At 34.3% G+C, this 20,361-nt stretch overlaps 1 protein-coding gene across 4 annotated transcripts in view; it reads left to right on the forward strand.

The window, feature by feature from the left end:
• The window catches only part of AGMO (alkylglycerol monooxygenase), a 323,670-nt gene that overhangs the window by 85,451 nt on the left and 217,858 nt on the right, over positions 1–20,361 (forward strand). For all 4 annotated transcript variants that reach the window (XR_012508187.1, XM_074367405.1, XM_010967147.3 and 1 more), the window contains exon 4: positions 19,361–19,464. Coding sequence is in view for 3 of the 4 variants with exons in the window: in XM_074367405.1 (XP_074223506.1) it covers positions 19,361–19,464 (104 nt within the window). In the remaining variant the exon portion in view is untranslated. The remainder of the gene's footprint in view (positions 1–19,360; positions 19,465–20,361) is intronic.

Genomic DNA, 20,361 nt, shown 5'->3' on the forward strand with positions numbered 1-20,361 from the left:
AAAAGATGGGAACAAAGGAAAGAAGGAAGGGAGGAAGGAGGGAGGGAGGGAAAGAGAAAGGAAGTAAGGAAAGACAGACTGTCTTCAAACTACTTCAAAGTATCTAACAGTATTTTGTTTTGAAGCAGCTCTGAATCAATAGCACAAGGTCAGCGTCCCTTTTCTTTCAATGGTGGGCAAAAATCTCTATAGCTGATCAACATGTTATAATAACAGATAAGTGCTATCAAATTAAAGGCAGTGTCTGAAGCTCTTTGCAACCCTGGGCCTCTCACTACACACATTGTCTGCACACGTGCCATCCAACATTGCTGGAGCGGTGACATGGACCTGAGGCGTTTCAATACTATGTACTTTTTGAAAGGAGAAAGATTTCATTATCTCAGTGTAGTTTCATGTGGCCATTATTATTAGTCTAATTCTTTGAAAATGGATAATTCATATGAGTTGTATTTATCTCTTAACTAGAGTAATTACACAGAACTCCTCATGTTCTATTAATTATAGAAAGATTATTTGAATCACTCATACCTTTTTAAAAGATAGGCAACAAATTGTAAACAATGTCTTCTTGGAGCCTTGTAGATTTCATTGCAGTGAAAAATAATTGTATATCATATCAGGTTTCTTTTCTATTAAGAAAAAATGTATGTAACCCTCTACATAATTGCTTGTTTTCCCTAAAGAAGTGGCTATAAAAGCCCAGCTAAGATTCTGGATAAAAGGAGATGAAAGGATTGACTGAAACATCCTTTGCTGAAATTTTTATTTTCTTAAAGTAAAATGTGATGCTAAACAATTTTTCTAACAAACTTAACATCATTTCTCACAATGTAATTGAACAATTAACATAATAGTTAGCATTATTTGTTGAAGTTTTTTTTCCCTTTAGTTAGGTACTTTATTTGGCCCCTTCCAAAATATTGCATAAAAGTATTTATTTAATTTTTTTGTCAGTGTTTCATGTTTTGATTCCTAAATATATTTTTCAAATCAAAGTAAAAAAAAAAAAAAATTGTCAAATGGGTTTGTTCTATTAAAGGAGAGTGAATTAGCCAGCAACAGACCTGTCAGTGAAACCAAAGAAAGTAACATACATTTATGTGCATTTTATTGTTAGGAGCACATTTTATTGCTAAAAAGGTACAAAATCCAACAGCTTAAGGCATTGATGACAATATCAGGCACTTTGTGTGTGTGTGTGTCTGTGTGGTTGTGACTACACACAGACTGAGATGAATAATCTCATTTATGTAAATATTCACTCTGAAATCTGTAGAGGGACTTGTTCTTTTTCTTTATTTCTAAAAAATACATTTCAGTAAGTATTTTTGGTGACATTTCAAGACCCTAGCACAAATATTTTGAGGAAAAAATTAACATTTTCAGTAAACTTAATTAACTGAAAGAGAAATTTTAAATACTTAGTTGATAAAACAAAGATCATTTGTGATATTTTAATAAAACTTTGCTAAGGCTTTTAAAGAAAAATTATGCTTCATGATTATGTAAATTAAGTTGGAAAAAGAGTTGAGCAGAAATTCATTTAACTGTCTGTGTCTTAGAACTGTTTGTTGTAAAATTTGAGAAATGAGGTTTTCAAGATGTGATGAAGTATTAAGTGGTCTTTATTTAAAACAAATGATATTTAAATTCTATTTTTTCTTTCCCTAAATGGAAAATTATTAGATTGTTTATATTTTGTAGACTTCACTTTGAACGTTAGTAATAGTTCCTAAAAATATGCATAGAATAATTTTTAAACCACGTAATACTTTACCTTTTTAAACCAAGTTGTACTTTGTAAAAGTAAAAAATATACATCAGTTGGGTTCATCTCAATGTCAATGTTGTGACTTTGTTTTAAAGGAAAGCATACCCTGACAAATATTTTGGTTTGTGTGTGTGTGTGTGTGTGTATTTAGTAGAGAAATTTCCTCTTATAATATGAGAAACTCCAGCCTTCTGGACATTACAATTTTATCCTTTAGGCAGAGCTTTAACCCTAACCTTTTCAGAGGATTTAACCTGACTCATCAGTTCTCAGCTACATTGTTCTGTCCCTGAGCTCCCTTATCTGCAGTGTTTACACAACTAATTTGGCACTAGTGGTTTACCATTTTCTAATATTTAATTTTCCTTATGAATGTCTTTATCTTCTCTTTCTGTCTAGGAACAAACTATTAAAGGTAAACACCGTGCATCCCTGGCCTCACGCAGAGCTGTGGGCAGGTACCTAGGTTAGAGCTCAGGAGAAGGTGTGGCTCTGAGGCCTTGATTCAGATTCTCGCTCTGAATCTTTGTAGCTGTGATCTTGAAAAGTTCTTACCTCAGTTTCCTCTTCTTTGAAACAGCAAGAAAATAAGTGTTAACTGATTGTTAAGATTAGCAAGGATCATCTCAAATTTCTGCCTAGAACTCTATACATTTTCACTCTTCAATATATCTTTAATTTCTCCTTCAGCTACCCTCACCTCTCCTCACAGTTGCTTGCAAGAATGATTTTTTTAAAAAAATCTTTACTACCCTATTCCCTTTTAATGGTTACTTTTCGGTGTCCTTAATTCAAAAGCAAGATAAAAAACCTGGTAGAATTTTACTTATATTTGATAAAGTCTTGGTAGTGACCTAGGCAAAAAGTAAAACAAACAAACAAACAAACAAAAAAACAATCTAAACTGCCAGAGAAATCTCACATGGCTGTTGGGATCAATTAGAGTTTTTACACTTACTGGTTTTACTTGTAAACTATTAAATGTCTATTTCATTGGAAGGTTCCAAGAATTAGGTAACTTGCTTAAAGCATGGAGACAACAAGACCAAGGTGATAGGTCACATCACCATGTGGTTAGTCCTTGTCACTGGATTTGGTGGCTTTGACTACATTTGTGACCTGAGGCAATCAAATGAGCTCATTTATAACATTCAGAATCAAATTCATTTATAAGAAAGAAAAATCCACATTCTAACTCTGCCTGACATCACACAGCTACATTGTTCTTCATGAAAAGCAATACCATAACTCCTCACTGAGATGGGAACATTGCAGACTTTAAATTTAAATGAGTCTGCCACCATCACACAGCTTCTGAACATCCTGCTTCCGCAATAGCACTTTTTTTCCCCCACTAAGGCACGCAATGTGTCTCAAACACCTGTTTCATGTCATCTTATATAAATTCCTTTCATTTTACTTGTGTTGCAAAGGGTTCCCTCCTATTGCTCGGTTCTCCATAGGGGTGGAGGTAGAGCTGCAACATGTTATCCTGTGCAGATTACCTCTAAAAAGCACACTGACAATTGCTACCATTAACACAATTGATCACTAAATTCTTGTGTCTGGAAAAAGAGGGTCAAGGCGTCCTTAAACAGATCCAGATTCTCCCAGGCTATCATGAGGATGATATTTTGGTGAAAAGTTTAATGATAGAGGAAATTTCGAATCTCCTTTAGCTTTGGTTAGATAAATAGCACTCGTACTTTTCAGCTAACGTGTTCATTTATTCCCTTCAGCCTGGCTATTTGGTTCCTCAGCCTTCAACCACTAAGTTTCGAGCATTGTGGGAAAGGTTTCATTGGCATCACTTACTGCCATTAAAGCACTTCCCTTCTGAATGTTGGCTGCCAAAGTATGTGGTATCCTGTGGAGCAAGAGGATGAGGACATAGATTGCAGTGAGGCTGAACAGTTTGCACTTCCTAGCAGTGACACCAGACATCAATCTTTCCTAAAGACAGCAGAGAACACATGAACGTAAGAACTCTTTAAAAAGAACAAACGAGACATTATCCAACCAAGAAAAAAAAAAAAGCCACAAAGCATTTTCCTAGTAAGTTTCTCAAGGATGAAAATGCACTGAAATTACTTAGGTTGTCATGATGGTTGTTTAAAGAAACAAATGAAAAGCCACCTCTACTTTATAAGGTGGATATTTATGAGGTTTAAATGATTTACGGCATAGTGTTTGAGAATCATTTAATTGCATCTCCAAGTATGAGTGTGCTTCATGTTTTACATGTGCGTATCAGCTGGCCTTACAAAAGAATGCTAATTTGGTCACAGTTAATCTGTTTCACATGGTCTGCAGCATCAAACGTGACATCATTATAGGAAATCACATTATGCAACTCTGCAACACCAGGAAAACTGTTTTTTCTTTTTTGTTGTTTTTCTCATTTGACAAGGTTTCAGACAAGTTGATCACAAGAAAAGGGAGAATTAAGAAATGTGCTCAAATCACTGTTCTGACCTGTAGGAATTTGTTGTGTTATATACTAATAGATTTGTAGCTGCTCAAATTCATATTTTCCTGCAAAGCTCAGAGATCAAGGCAAGTTACTATGGACCCTCGGGTGTTACGTTGTGCTGCGAAATGTTCAATGTGAGCCTTAAACTTTAATAATATTTTGCTTCGTGACCTTTTATCTGTAACCAATTTAATTAATCTTCATTGCTTGCAACATAACTTTAAAAATAACAGTTCCTGATTCTAATGATGTTATAAAACGTTCCCAACGACTTGCTTTCAAAATTATATTGAAATACAACGGTCCTCCTAGGGAAGAGTATTTCTTCAATAAAAATTCTGGTTCTGTGTATTCGACGGGGTAGGATTAAGTTTAGTTCACAGACAACCACACATATTTGGAATGGCAGAAGAGAGGGGGTGCATGGAAGCCTTAACTTCCTTTAGGTTTTATGAGCAAGTGGAGGTTACACAGCAGCAGAACCACCTGGATAGTAGCCCTATGTGTTTTCACAATTTCTTTGTTTTCCATTTGAGGATTTAAAAAATTTTAGGGAGTTCTGTGTAGCCATATTCTTTATTTGTTTTGGGTTTTTTAATGTTTGAGGCTTCTGAAAAGAAAATCATGCTAAAATTCTGTATCACATTCATATTCTACCAATATCTTAAATATATCAAATATAGATATGTTCAAGTAAAGGTGCAATTAATGAGATAAGCTTAATTATGAGCAGGTGAGATAGCTGTAGTCATGATTTGCAAATAGTTAGAAACTCTGAAAACAGCGTCCAGGTGGATGGGCTCCAAGTGTGATATTATAACTTCAGATCTGGAGGGGCACATACATCACATAATAATAACTAAAATACTTTGAGGAATTAGAGGAAATTTTTCTTTAGTATGAAAGCTATCTCACTATTTTAGAGTTTGTGTCAAACACAGGTTTTGAGTTTCTTCGTGTACTATTCCTTATGGATTTCTCTAAAATGTCAAATCTTTGAGGAAAGAACTTCACATTTTATTACAGATTTTCACAAATAATGTTTTTTCATGTTACCTTTGCAATTCCACATTTCTCTTTATATTTTCTCATATAGATGTTCGTTCCTATTAGTAATAAAGCCAACTTTTGGGCCTGATTTGCTACAGTGTCTTAAAAGTCAATATCACAAGCTAATGTAAAGTCATTTAAAAACATTTATTCACTCAGAAATACTGGCATTTGTCCTGATTATGTACTAAGTACTGCATAAATATCAAAAGAGAGATCAGAAGATGCAAAAACAAAAAACAAAAAAAACACATCTAGTTCTGCTCTGAGACCCTCCTGGCTGTTATCTCCCTTGCCTGGGTGGCCAAGGTGACAGCGATGCCATTAAGAAAGAAGGAACAAGAGGGGACAAAGAGTAAGACCATGAGGTAGACATAATATGTATTGAATTGCTAAGAGGAATTCACACCAAGGTCAAGTTAGTGGAAACCAGTAGACTGAAGTACTTGGGAGCCGTCAACTTTTGGATAAGTAATCACTGAAGTCATTTCAAGTGGTAGCACACCAGGAAAAACAGTGACAGCAAGGAGCAAAGGAAAACAAGAGTTGTCCCTTTTAAGGTGAGTGAGAATCAGGGAAGAAGTCAGGGAAGTGCACGTGGATAATAAAGAAAGGAAAACTGGGAGTAAGGGATGATACTAAATCCAAAAGGAAAGCTTTTCAAGACAGAAGCAGTGGTCAAACATCTCAGAAAGTCCAAATAGAATGTTATCTAAAATGACGTCTTCAGTTTTAGCAAGAAAGAGGCCATCAATGATTTTGGAGAGAACTAAGTGATATTAACAATGAGCTTAAGAATGAATGAGAGGTAAGTAAATAACCTGCTCTTTTAAGATGTTTGAGATAAAAATAAATGAAGGAAAGGAGAGGTCAAAAGATCATGTTTTACAAAGTGGGATGTTTGGACATGAATGAAATTGGAGAGAAGGAATCAGTGTAAAGCAAAAGGAAAAATTTAAAAAGCCCTGATTTTACTGGTGACAATACACATATTTAGCAAATAAAATAAATATTGACTTGGTTATTGATTATTCAAATGAACCAGTTTTATAAGCACAGTGATCAAGACAATATTAGTGATCCACTATGCAAAGATAATAGTAGATACTGTGGAAAATACAAAGATGGACAAATTAATCCCTCTCATTACAAAACTCATAAAATATGGGAGGATACAAAACAGCAGAATATTTGTGATATTAAAAGCTAGGGCTAATGAAGATTATGTAATAATTGTGTCTGGGACTCCTGAATATGATTTCCTGGAGAAAATGACACATGCAGTTATTCTTGAAAAATGAAGAATATTTTGACAAGTCACTTGAAGACAGGGGACTGTGAAAGTGTTGAAGGTGTTCAAGGAGCCCAGAAAATGGAAAAAAAGGGGAAAATACATATTTTTTTGTATGTAACATTCACAAATCACAAACTGACTCTGCCGATTTTTCTTCAATCGTTTAAAAACCATTCTCAGCTTGATGGCTGTACAAAGCAGGCTGTGGGCTGGGGTTTGCTGACCTGCCCTGGATTGTGATATAAGGGCAGCATATCTTGTGCATCGGTATCATGCAGGGAATATTTGCTGATTGTCCTGAGGCAATGAGGCTCCAATCTAGGAAGGCAGCTAGGGGATAGGAAAGGAAAAAAATCAGGTGATTCAGTGGATTGATGGAAGCCAATTGTGGAGTCGTGGTGGGGACTGGAGGGAGGAAACAGGGGTGATCAAAGACACAATAGTCATATTCCAGGATCAGAAACAGAAAGAAGAAGCATTGGCAGAAAACAATGAATTCAGCTAATAAATAGCATTTGAGTTTGAAGGTCATGTAGCAATAGAGTCATGGTTGGGGATTTAGGGGATAGAATACGGGGTTTCCTCTATTAGAATAATGGGGGTTGTATTCCTGCTTAGCCACTTCCATCTCTCAGTGGCCAAAAGTCAAAGAATATTCCATGAGACCTCTTCCTCCAGTAGTAGTGGGTCCCCCTGGGAGTCATTGATAGCCTTCCTTTTATTTTAAAAAATTTTTTAAATTGAAATTTAATTGATTACAATGTTGTGTTAGTTTCTGGTGTACAGCATAGCAATTCAGCTGTGTGTATATATATATGTGTGTGTGTATATATATATGTGTGTGTGTGTGTGTATATATATATATATATATATATATATATATATATATATATATATATATATATTCCTTTTCATATTCTTTTTCATAGTAGGTCATTACAAGATATTGACTATAGTTCCCTGTGATAGGATCCCTTTTAAACTAGACATATATTCAGATTTCAGACATTTACTTTGAAGGGATTAGAAGAAAGGGCAAAGTAACTCATTAAAGTAAATAACAATCAGCGTAAAGACAAAAGCCGTAAAAACAGAGTGAGGAACAATAGGCCCCAAATGCACAAAATAGAATCTATCAGGTCCAGATTGCTTTCTCAAAGATCAGTGACAATGCTAATCTATGTCAGAGTGAAGCCATTCACAAAGGACACACTGACCTGTTCCAACGTGGACATCCAGTTCTAATTCATTCTGGCACCTTCACTAGACACCTGCGTGCTTCTTGCAAATTCTGTAGTTTTGAAAGCTTCTGACTCCTTTGCTGCAAAGCAGTGAAAATTAGTTTCAAAACACAAAGGCAAATGGTAAGACCAATAGGAAGCCCTTGTTATTTGCAAAGAGATCCTGGTAGCTTTTTGTTGCTGTTGACAGGGGTAATCTATATCAATCCATGAGGCTTATTAGAGAGAGAATAAAGACAGATTGCAGCCACTTTTTAACTCATGGTTTTAGTGCCGTTTTTCTGCTTTCCTGTCATTTCCTGATAATCCCTCATTGTTTTGCTTTCCTATTCACTTCCTTACGTTGCTCTCCTTTTAAACTTTGGAGGTTATTTGTTCTTGGATTCTGTGACTTGTGGAGACAAATTACATACATCATTATTCCAAACATAATACAGCAGAAGTTCACTCTGTCTCACCACAGGCCAACGTGCTGCAACAGAAGGTGTGGTAGGAGTGCTTGCCAATCCCAGGTGACTCTGCTGACAAAAAGACAGTTCTCCCATGAGTTCTGCCCCAGATTGTGCTAGTTAGGTCATTATGAATGACACATATATGTCATTAAATCCTCTGGAGGATTCCTCGCTTTTAATCTATGTAAATCATGTGGATTCCTTAGAATCTAAATAGATTGTAAGTCTCATGATAAAATCACTAACAGCACACTAAAACCTAAGCCATGATTTTACTGTTGCTGCTAACCAGGATCCATGTGCCCTAGAATTTGGTTTCATTAAATAAATAAGTGATTTCATGAGACATAAAAATTGTCCAAATAGTAATTGTTTTAAAATGTAATACTGATAACTTTTATTTCAAAGGATATTTATCTGATCCTGCCAATTTTTGCAGAGAGGGCTAGTTTTCCTACAAACACAGCTTATTTTTCACACAGTTGAAAACTATGGGAATCTCCCTTAACCAAAAATCTCTCTTCACTAATCTGTTACGTTTCTAGGAATGTCAGTATTCAAGCCACTTCATCCTTTAGATCAATAACACTTTTTCTCTTGAGTGAGGAAGAACACTTTCCATGCATCACTGGTGATATAATCAGGGCTCTCTAGCAGATTGCTTGACCCATGGCCTGGGATCAAGGTAATATAAATTTGAACAGGAAGAAGAGGATTCTAGGTGACTATTTTGTCTTGGCAAGTATCAACACACAAAATGAGTGAGAGTAGATAGATATAAACGGAGAATGATAAAGCTTAGAGAAAGAAGAGTGTGTGTGACATCAAACCATCATATTCACAGCATTACTTTCAGGCATCCTTGCATATAACTTCTAATAGAGTGGACAGTAGGGTCAAAAATTACCATTTTATTCTTAAGCTAGTAGGCAGCCAGTTTATTTGTTGGGTTGGAAGTGTTGCAAAGAATATATGGATTGACAGCATGCAATAAAGTTTAGAATGTTGGCTACAAAGTGGAACTCTCTGCTTTCATACATACACGCATGACTATTTCTTTCTACTCTATCAGTGAAGCCATGAGCGCCATACTACATATCTGCATACTTCAATGTGGAATGTAATATGAAACTACGTGTGTTTTATATCTGTCTACCTTAAATGTACATAAACACACATACATACAGATGTACAATATGCATATGTGTGTGCATATGTGTGATAATTACATTGGACATTTACCTCATTTTCTTTTTCTCTCCATAGATTCACGTTCATTCCCTTTTTCAATTCCCAAAACACGAATATGAGCAATTTCCACTTATGAATGACCAGTATTTAGAAATCTTGGTTATAAACTGGCTCTTAGGACCTAGGTGCACCTTTCTCATAAAGAAGTGCACCTTTCTGAACTTAGGTTCTCAGATCTGCCTATATAAATACATATAGTTCATCATAACACTGAGAGACTGTTCTATGGGACATAATTATTATGTTCAGTAATATTTGAGGAGGGAACTGCTTTTAGCCTTCCAACTTGGGAAGCTAAAAGGCATGTCTCTCTTTGCAGTGGGATGAAGGACCCCCTGTCGCTTTCTGTTCTACCTGCCTGACTTAGGAGAAGGAACGTACACATTTAATTTCAAGAAATGGCTGGTTTGGTGTTTTCTGGTTTTGGACAAGGGTTCTAAGCTGGAAGGGGTTAGTAAATATGGTAAAGGGTAGAGAGAGATTGGAAGTGAGTTTTTAGGGCTCACTGTAGCTCCCAGCATGAGCTGCTTTCATTCTGTCACTCCTCACAGCCTATCTATCTGTTTCCCTTTCTAATCCTTATACTTCTGGCTCATCATAGGGACCTTTGTTCCTAGTATTTTGTCTCACTCCCTGTGGAACAGAACATGGTCCTACAGCTTTTCGCCTTCTCTATGCCAAGGATAGCTCACAGTTCCACTGAAGTTTTCTAAAATCTCTTACTCCTTGATCTGGCAAGGGAACAAGAAAAGTTTTCCTGTTCTTTATATATTTAGGTAGTAAAGGTATAAATAAGATCATACTCAGTAATAAAATGGTGGGTCTTTGGTAAATAAAATTTAGACTTATCTGCATTTTGAGAAAAACTATTAGGCTTGGGCTTTCCAAAGCAAGGTGGTGATGAAAGAGTGGATTGTAAAATCAGGAATACTGTTGAGAAGATATGGAGCACTCTCATAAACATGGGAATGAGACTTGGGTATCAGATGCTACTAAGAAGACAGGAGACATTTTTCTTTCCTTAACATTCCCAGCCCTATTACACACACCTGCCCACCTAGTAAAGCCTTTCATTAGAATGAAGTGAGGGAAGACTCAATGTTGTAGAAGAAAGAGAGAGACAAAAAATCTGCAAGATATGTTCTAGATTCCATATGTCCATCTCTTCAAAGCACTCATGTTGGAAAGTTAAGAAAATGTATTACTTTGAGCTATGCTGGTTAGAGTCTGCTTTCAGAAACATAGGTACCAGTATACCCAGTATGCTGCAGAGTGTTTTCCTCATAGAATTCAGTCCATAGGAAACGCTGAGTGATGGAGAACATAAGTTTGTAATAAGGTCACTGATATTGGTGGTTATAGCATCAAATTCATATATATTAAGAGTAAAAATTACTAGTAGGGAGTAAATTCACTGGGCTATAACGCATCCCAGTGACTTAACACAACAAAGATGCATTTCTCATTCATATCCTGGTAAAATATGGATCAGTGGGGGCACGCTATGCTTTTATTCAGATCCTTCCATCTGGTGTCTTTGCATACCCCCAGGCTTCAGTATCTTACTGAAGTATCCTGTATGTTGCTTGCAGTTGGAGAGGAACAGAGGGAGTACAGAGGAGCACCCCAATTCTCTACCCCAGCCCAGGGTGACACACATTATTTCCATCACACAGCACCATTGAGAATCAGACACACAAACCCATTGAGGGGTAGTGGGGCTAGAAGATACAGTTTCTACCATCAACAAATGTATTCATATGTAATAAGAAAAATAATCATTACTTGTTTTTTTTAAAAACATTTTCATTGAGATATAATTGACACATTATATTGGTTTCAGGTGTACAACATAATGATTCAATAGTTGTATATGTTGTTCATTACTTGTCTTGTAAGAGTTGTTACATTTTTTATCTCCATTTCCTGATCTATGAAAGGGAAATTATACAAATGTCTATCTTCCAATATAGCTATAGATAATACACAAATTAATACGTATGAAATGTTGAGAATATCCTCTAGTATATGTTACGTACTTTTGTGCGTTTAGGATAATAGCTATCAATATTATTATTACTATTAAATCTTATCTTTGAGTAAAGACAAATAAGAACTCTCATGGTAATTCAGACCATTGAGGTAAGTAGGCAATGACCCAAATTTGAATGGTATGAGGGATTATAAAATCTCATTCCTAGAGCATGTGGAGAAAAGACAATTCAGAAAGCAGGTAGGGAAGTGGTGACAAATGACTGCAAAGTGATACAGGACATGTATAATTTATATAACACTGTTTTTATTTTAAGGGGTGTAGAAGTTTCCGGTATCAGTCAGTTCTTTATATATGTATACATATTTTATATATATATATATATATATATTTTGCTTCTATTTGTCTGTAGGTTCTTTGAGGGATGTTTTTTGTTTGATTTCATCTATCATAATACTAACACAAAGATGAACATAGTAGGGATTCAATAAATCAGTGCTAAGTAAATCCTTATTTTTGAAAAATACACAATGTAAATAAAATCTAATTAAATATAATCTTAATTCTTAGGCTTTCTCAATGGATTTAAAACAATAAAGCTGATGTATATATGGACAAGTCAAAATTCTGAAATTTTAAAATATTATTTCATTTTTAATGCTAGTGAATATGGTGGGTAGAAATAACATTCTTATAAGTATATCTTTAATTAATTTTAGCATTTTGTTCAAATAACTAAATAATAAGCGTTATATTATTTCTTGCTCTTGCATTGTATATAAACAGAAGTTTTGATTGAAAAGATGATGCACAGTCTTACGGATTTTTTTTTTTTTTGCTTCATACTAAAAAACTGTATCTTATTTTATTTTGTTTAAATTTTGAAACAGTATAAACATATACATGGAGAGGTAGCCTTTTAAAATTCTGCATGTTAGCAGAAAAAAACTTTCCATTTGACCATAAATTAAGCAGAAAAAAACAGTATTAAATTTGTGATTTTTAGAAAGATTAGAATGACAGTTAAGTGTTTGTGACAGTTTTAGAGCCATCATTTTTTACCTCCTCTAGAGAGATGATTTAATATCTACATGTTGCCAAATGTCCAGATAAAAAGTGAAAATTTTGGTCAATCCTTCAGATGACTAGCTTCTATGATGATATACATCTGGATATTTGCAAAATATATTGAACAGAACTATGGAGATACAGTCAACTTATTACTTTTATTCTCATTGACTTGACATTTTTAGATATACTTAGTAATGTGTGTTTTGATATTAAGGGGGCAAAGGACAGATTAGTCCTTTAAAAAATCCTATTAAAAATATAGGATAAAAAATAATCTTTATTCACTGAATGAATTGGCATTGTCATCAATTTTAAAATCATTTTCATTTGCTGCTATAGGACGTGAATGAAGTTGTGATGACAGAATTGATGTTGCTAATTTATTCAATGAGTATCAAAGAATTTTTTAAAAAAAGAGTTTATTCATTTTTATTTCACCAGCTATTACATTTTCCATTTAGACTTTGGTTTGACAGTTTGAGTCTGTTACTAACTTTTTTTTTTTAAACATTTTTTATTGATTTATAATCATTTTACAATGTTGTGTCAAATTCCAGTGTTCAGCACAATTTTTCAGTTATTCATGGACATATACACACTCATTGTCACATTTTTTTCTCTGTGAGTTATCATAACATTTTGTGTATATTTCCCTGTGCTATACATTGTAGTCTATTCTACAATTTTGAAATCCCAGTCTATCCCTTCCCACCCTCCACCCCTCTGGTAACCACAAGTCTGTATTCTCTGTCTGTGAGTCTATTTCTGTCCTTTATTTATGCTTTGTTTTTGTTTGTTTGTTTGTTTTTGTTTTTGTTTTTTAGATTCCACATATGAGCGATCTCATATGGTATTTTTCTTTCTCTTTCTGGCTTACTTCACTTAGAATGACATTCTCCAGGAGCATCCATGTTGCTGCAAATGGCATTATGTTGTCGGTTTTTATGGCTGAGTAGTATTCCATTGTATAAATATACCACTTCTTCTTTATCCAGTCACCTGTTGATGGACATTTAGGCTGTTTCCATGTTTTGGCTATTGTAAATAGTGCTGCTATGAACATTGGGGTGCAGGTGTCATCCTGAAGTAGATTTCCTTCTGGATACAAGCCCAGGAGTGGGATTCCTGGGTCATATGGTAAGTCTATTCCTAGTCTTTTGAGGAATCTCCACACTGTTTTCCATAGTGGCTGCACCAAACTGCATTCCCACCAGCAGTGTAGGAGGGTTCCCCTTTCTCCACAGCCTCTCCAGCATTTGTCATTTGTGGATTTTTGAATGACGGCCATTCTGACTGGTGTGAGGTGATACCTCATTGTAGTTTTGATTTGCATTTCTCTGATAATTAGTGATATTGAGCATTTTTTCATGTGCTTTTTGATCATTTGTATGTCTTCCTTGGAGAATTGCTTGTTTAGGTCTTCTGCCCATTTTTGGATTGGGTTGTTTATTTTTTTCTTATTGAGTCGTATGAGCTGCTTATATATTCTGGAGATCAATGTTACTAACTTTTTGATTGCTTAGTTTAGTTACTTTTTTGAAATCATTTATTCTTCCTGCTTATCTGTTGGGCAGAGATGGAACAAACTTTTAAAGGATTCACTTATATCTGGTATTTTCAAATTCAGAGCAACAGTTGTTTTCATTCAAAAATTTCATTCAAGTTCAGGGTTTTATAGTGTAAGATGAGTTCCTGTAAAAACCCATAAGCAGTTGCTCCAATTGAAAAGGTTTAGTGCCATCATTTAGTAATGTGTGTTGAGCTTCAAAATGTCCTTTACTTCTTAGAAGTTAGCAAATATGTGTCATCTGGGGCCCAGAGAATACTTGGACCCAGTCACCTCCATTCCTGAAGGAAAAATAAAAATCCAAGAGGGGAGAGAATGCATCAAACAAATCACTGTTGAAAAGAGAAAATTTAAAAAAGCTTTCTCTCCTTTAATGAAACTTTTTCCCTTCTCCCTTTCAATTTCATTTTTATCACTTATAAAATAAAAAAAAATTGAAGTAATTTCACAAGTCTCTTTATAGTTCTCATATGCCATAGTCTCCACACAATATGCTAAATGTTCCCCAAAGTGTTACTAACATGCCTTTCTTGGTGCCAGACATCACTAACATTTTGCAAATATGCCTGAACTTTGTTTCTTTCATAACATGAAGGTTTTCCAAAATATGAGTGAAGTCAATATTGTCACCCTCCAGATGCCCCAAGATTTCCTTGTCTGTCTGCTATTGAAGATTAAATAGCTATCATACAGCAGTGAAAGTTCCTTGTAGATCTGTGTTTACCTCTCAGGTTAATCTAAAGAATTATTTCTCTCTATTTCGTAGGTGACAAGATATGAGACAAGAGAGTTATTTATATATAAATAAATTTAGACATATAATACATATAGACTCTGTTGGCTTCTAAATTATGAATTTACTGTTATCTTACATATTTCTCATCATTCTGAAAAATTTCTTTGAAATAATCTCTGTTCTTTGTTATATACACTAAAAATATCTTTTATTGAAACCATGAAATATATAAATTTGATTCTATCAAAATTAAAACACAGCATTCTTCATGAGACACAAAAAATGAAAAGTCAAGCCATAGACTAGGAGAAAATGTTTGTATGCAGAATATATAAAGATATCTCAGAACTCAATAAGAAAACAAACCAATTAAACTAATTTTGAATAGACTGTTAAAAGAAGACATATTAATGACCAATAAGTGCATGGAGAAGTAATCATTGTCATTAGCTATTACAATAAAGTAAACTAAAATTTCAATGTGATAACAATACACACCTATTAGAATGCTATGAAAGAAATAAAAAATGAAATTGATAAAGTCAAGTGCTGTCAGAGATGTACAGCAAATTTAACTCTCAGATACTACTGATGGTAATACAAAAGGGCATGATCACTTTGGAAAGTGCTTTGACAGTTTCTTAACAACCTACATGTAAATAGTCCATATAGTTCTGTACTCTCACTCCTAGGTATTTACCCAAATGAAATGAAACTTATGTTCACATGAAAACTATAATAGAAAGTTTATAGATGCTTTATTTATAATTGCCAAATACTGGAAACAACTGAAATGTTCTTCAAATACTGAATGTTCCTCAAATACTAAAAATCAAAACAGAAACTGTGGTACACCCATACAAATGGAATACTACTCAGCAAAAAAGGCAACAAACTACTGATAAACACAGCAAAATGGACAATCTTTGATGGATAATACTAAATGAAAGAAACCAGACTCAAAAGGCAGAATACTATGTAATTCTTCACATGATGTTCTCAAAAAGGCAAAACTATAAGAAAGAACCCAGATCAGTGGATACTAGGGACTGAGGATGAGGTCAAGGAGGATTGTATTAATTGTCTACTGTTTTCTGATTTCACATCAGTGGCTTATTTCACAGCTTCTGTGGGTCAGATATCACAGCACAGCTTAGATAAGCTTAAGGTATCTCATGGGGTTGCAGTTAAGCAGTTAAGCTATCTGCTGGCTGCAGTGTTATCTGAAGACAACTGAGGGAGGATCTGCTTCCATTCACTTACATGGTTGTTGGAGTGGTTTTGTTTCTTGTGGGGTTGGATTGAGAAGCTTAGTTCAGTGCTAGCTGGTTACCTTGAGGCCTCTCCCAGTTCTCTGCCATATGTGCTTCTCCAAAGGGCAGCTCACAACATGGCAGCTGAATTTCCTTAGACAGAGCATGTGAGAATATCAGAGAAGGCATACAAGACCATAAGCCACAGTCTTTTTATAATCTAGTATCAGAAGTGACATCCCATTACCTTTGTCAAAATTACATTTACTAGAAAGGAGTAATTAAATCCAGCCCACACACAAGGGGAGGGGTTATACAAGGGGTTGGACACCAGTAGGCAAGAATCACTGGGGGCCATCTTAGAGGCTTCCTCCCACGGGAAGCCCTTTGGATCCCATTAATTCTTATTTCTCTCACATTCAAAACATTCTTAATTCTCTCAAGGTCCCAAGAGTTTCATCCCATTACATTATCAGTTTGAAGTCCAGAATCTCATCCTCTGAATCAGGGAGCTATGTTAGTGTTGGCTTCCCATAAGCAAAGTGGAACAGAGAATTTTGGAGATGATCAAAACTCTTCCATATCTTGATTGTGATAGGGATTGCACAGCTGTATTTGGTAAAAACTCATACAATTGAATACTAAAAGGGATGGATTTAATCGTATGTAAGTTGTACCTTAATTTTTAAAAAAGGGAAACAAGGAAACAGACTCAAGAATATAACATACACACAAACTCACATATCACATTAAATTTTAGACAAATAAATTGAATTATTGGTCAATGTATTAATAAAATATATTTAAAGAAATCTACATTTTGGCACTGTAAAGTAGCATAATTTTTTCCCAGTATCATTGAAAAGCCATAATAACATAACATGCTTATATAATTAATAATTTTCTTATGGAAAAATAAAATTATTAATGATGACAATTAATTTCCTCATAGAAATAAGTTTATTGTGATAATATTGTTTTTTCTCTAATATTTTGTTTTTATTCCTTAGAACAGAAAATTCATCAAGTATTAAGGAAGATGAACATTTTGTAAATGTACTATTAAATTTTTCTCATTTACTAAAAAAATTAGAACAATTTTCTATAAAATGCAGTTTTATAACCACATGTAAACTGAATATACACTATGAAAAAAAATCCTGTATTTCTTCTTGTTTTCCTCAGTTCTGAAAAGTGACAGAGGTAAGGCTGTAGGATCCAGTTGCTGTACCCTGTTTATACAGCTGTACTTCATTGAATGAAGGCTTGTGTTACACACAGTTTGTGATAGGAAGTAAATGCTTTTAAAACAACTAAAGAGACAGGTCTTTAACCTCCACCTTCATAGATTCTTTTTTCCACCCTTAGCTTCTGTGGAGGTTATAAGGAGGTTGTTCCAATACATGCTATTACCCTCTAATTAAACCCCATCTGATTAGCTCGTCTGCTTTTGAATTCATAACATGGATACATTATGATGAAGTTTTAAAAAGAAATCCTGAAAAGTCAATCAAAATGGGCATTGGTTTTATTTGAAATGAAGTTTATATGTGATAGGTTCTGAAATTTTCAATGATGGGTATGTTCTACAGAAATAATGATGTTTAGATTACTTCAAGAGTTCAATCTGTAAGAGGTTTTAAAAGATTTAGGAGCGTGGTCAAATTTAATACCTCTTAATGAATTTCCACACAACATTTATAGCTATCAGGGGCCATGGCATTCTTTGTATATCTCTTACTTAACAGCTATGCAGGCTAGTCAGTAAACCAGAGACGTAGGTTCTAGGTTATCTCAAGGATTATGCCTGGAAAGTGAGAGGTTGTTGTGGTGAAGTAGTTCTCATTTGTGTGGGAACAATTTCCTTAATTGTTTAGGTAGAAATACAGGGTCATTACAAGGAACAATTAAAATGATTAAAATGTCAACCAAACAGAGTTTAACTTAGATATAAGCTAATGGTTTGTGAAAATACTTGCCCTGCTTGATAATATATGACTTTAATAGAAATGACTTCTGATAGGGCTGTCTATTCATAATTCTTTTCATAATCTTCTCATTCTCTCAGAATTTTTTTATGTCTCATTTGTTTACCAAAACTCTTTTGCGAGTTTTGTTTGATATCTTCCTATGTAAATTGTCCATAGAGCTTTCATTTCTTAAGTGAAAGGCCAAGAAGAAATCCATTCAGACTGACTATATTTCCTTCTTCCTTCCTTCCTTTCTTTCTTTTTTTCTTTCTCTCAATATATTCATTCCTTTCATTTAAAAAATCTCAAATGATTCTGCCGTGTGCCATGTATTTTAAATATGAGTATATAAGTATATGAGCAAAAACCATAGTAGTTCTGATAGGAAATGAAAAATGAGGGCACAATGAAAAATGTGGACATTTTCATATATTCCATATACTTAGGGGGTCATTTTACTGGCATATTTGCTGTTGAAGGTACAAGCAACCATCCTTTGAGTATATATGAATTGCAAGGCAGTATGAGGGTAATTTGCATAATGCTCAATAAAAATAAAAAATTTACACTTTATATTTTATTATGAGGACAAATAGGAATTGTTTGGGACAATTTTAGAAATGGTGTGTTTTGGTAAGATATGGGAAGAAATATATATAACTATTAGTTATTAATATATTTTTATAAATGAAAGTGAAACCTTAAATATTCTTCTTCTTTGCCTCTGATTCCAACAGACAGATTTCGAGACTTCTTAAAAAGCCATTAGGGAAGAATATTATGTAATATTTCATTCCAAAATTTATACACCATTTTCTACCACCAGAATATTTTTCTTTAATTAGAAATGTGTTATCACATACTGAAAACATATCTCTCTGAATTGACTGTATTGTTACATTACCAATTAGCTTTTATGATCTGTCATATTTTAATATGTTAGCAAAGAGTAAATTTTGGAAGTCATTTCAGTTTGCTGGAGGCATTTAATTATATCATATACATTATACATATTTATTGGCTTTGTTTCAATTTATTTATTTGTTTGTAATTTATACTGTCTCTGCTTTCAAAAATGATTTGAGGCAGCTTATTTTAATTATAATTATATTGCTAGCTTTTTCAAAGATGTTCCAAATTTTTCTTCCTCACTTAGCAGAGCAGCATACGTAACTGAAAATGGAAGTTGCTTTGTTCTTACTTTCATGGCTCATTTCAAATTATGTGTTTTGCAGAGGTTAATATCATGTGGGCTGCACACCAAACACACCACAGTTCTGAAGGCTATAACTTATCCACAGCTCTGAGACAATCTGTCTTCCAAATACATACTTCCTGGGTAAGTTTATGCAATTGAATAGATGTGACAATATAATCCATTTCTTAAGAGTCTCAACTGTTTCTATTTCTTCTGAGTAAACCAGTAGAAGGTGTTTTAGTAAGATACTTCTTTCTCCTCTATAAAGCCAGACACACATGAAGCAATTGGTGTTTTTCAATGGTAGTCTTTTGTTTGTGCCCTAAAACTTACCTTGAGGTAGACAGCAAGGTGAGAAAGCGGCTGTCTGTTCTTCATGTACAGTCAGCTAAGGGGAGTGATGGGTAGACGATATATCTCAATTCAAATATATGCAAAGATTTCATGAGAAACTTTTAAAAGCAGTTTTTTTTAAAAAACAATTCCCATTTCTGCAAGTCCAAGTCAAATCTGCTTAAATCTTTTGCTTTTTATTTACGTGTTAGAGTGGTTCGTGCCATGCTCAACAAAAAGTTTGGCTCTAAAATATCTTAACACAAGGAAATGAAAAGACTCATGAAAACCAGAAGTTGTCTCTAGTTCCAAGGGTCTTCTGATTTGCTGGGCAGACCTGATCCGCTGGGTGTCAGACCTCATCTGTGATGGTTCCGCTTTAACTCTTCTTAGCTTTTCAAAATTCTGCTGCTGAAATGCATGTTGACTTAGAAAGTCAGGGTTATTGATGTGTAAATGCATTCGTCAATAGCTGTTTGCTGACTATAAATTATAATGATCTAACATTTGTATGGTTCATTAGTTTGCAAGTGACCATTTATTGATTATTTTCTTTTTGCTGGATAGTCTTCTAAGATTTTATGTATTAATTTATTTGCTCTTCATGACAACTTCAAGACACAGGTAGTATTATACAACTCTCACTTCAAAATAGATGGTACTGAGTCCATAGTTCAGTTATGAAATTGGTAAAGGGAGAAATAG

This window comes from Camelus bactrianus, chromosome 7 (genome assembly GCF_048773025.1).
Source record: "Camelus bactrianus isolate YW-2024 breed Bactrian camel chromosome 7, ASM4877302v1, whole genome shotgun sequence".
In the NCBI taxonomy this organism is placed as follows: Eukaryota; Metazoa; Chordata; class Mammalia; order Artiodactyla; family Camelidae; genus Camelus; species Camelus bactrianus.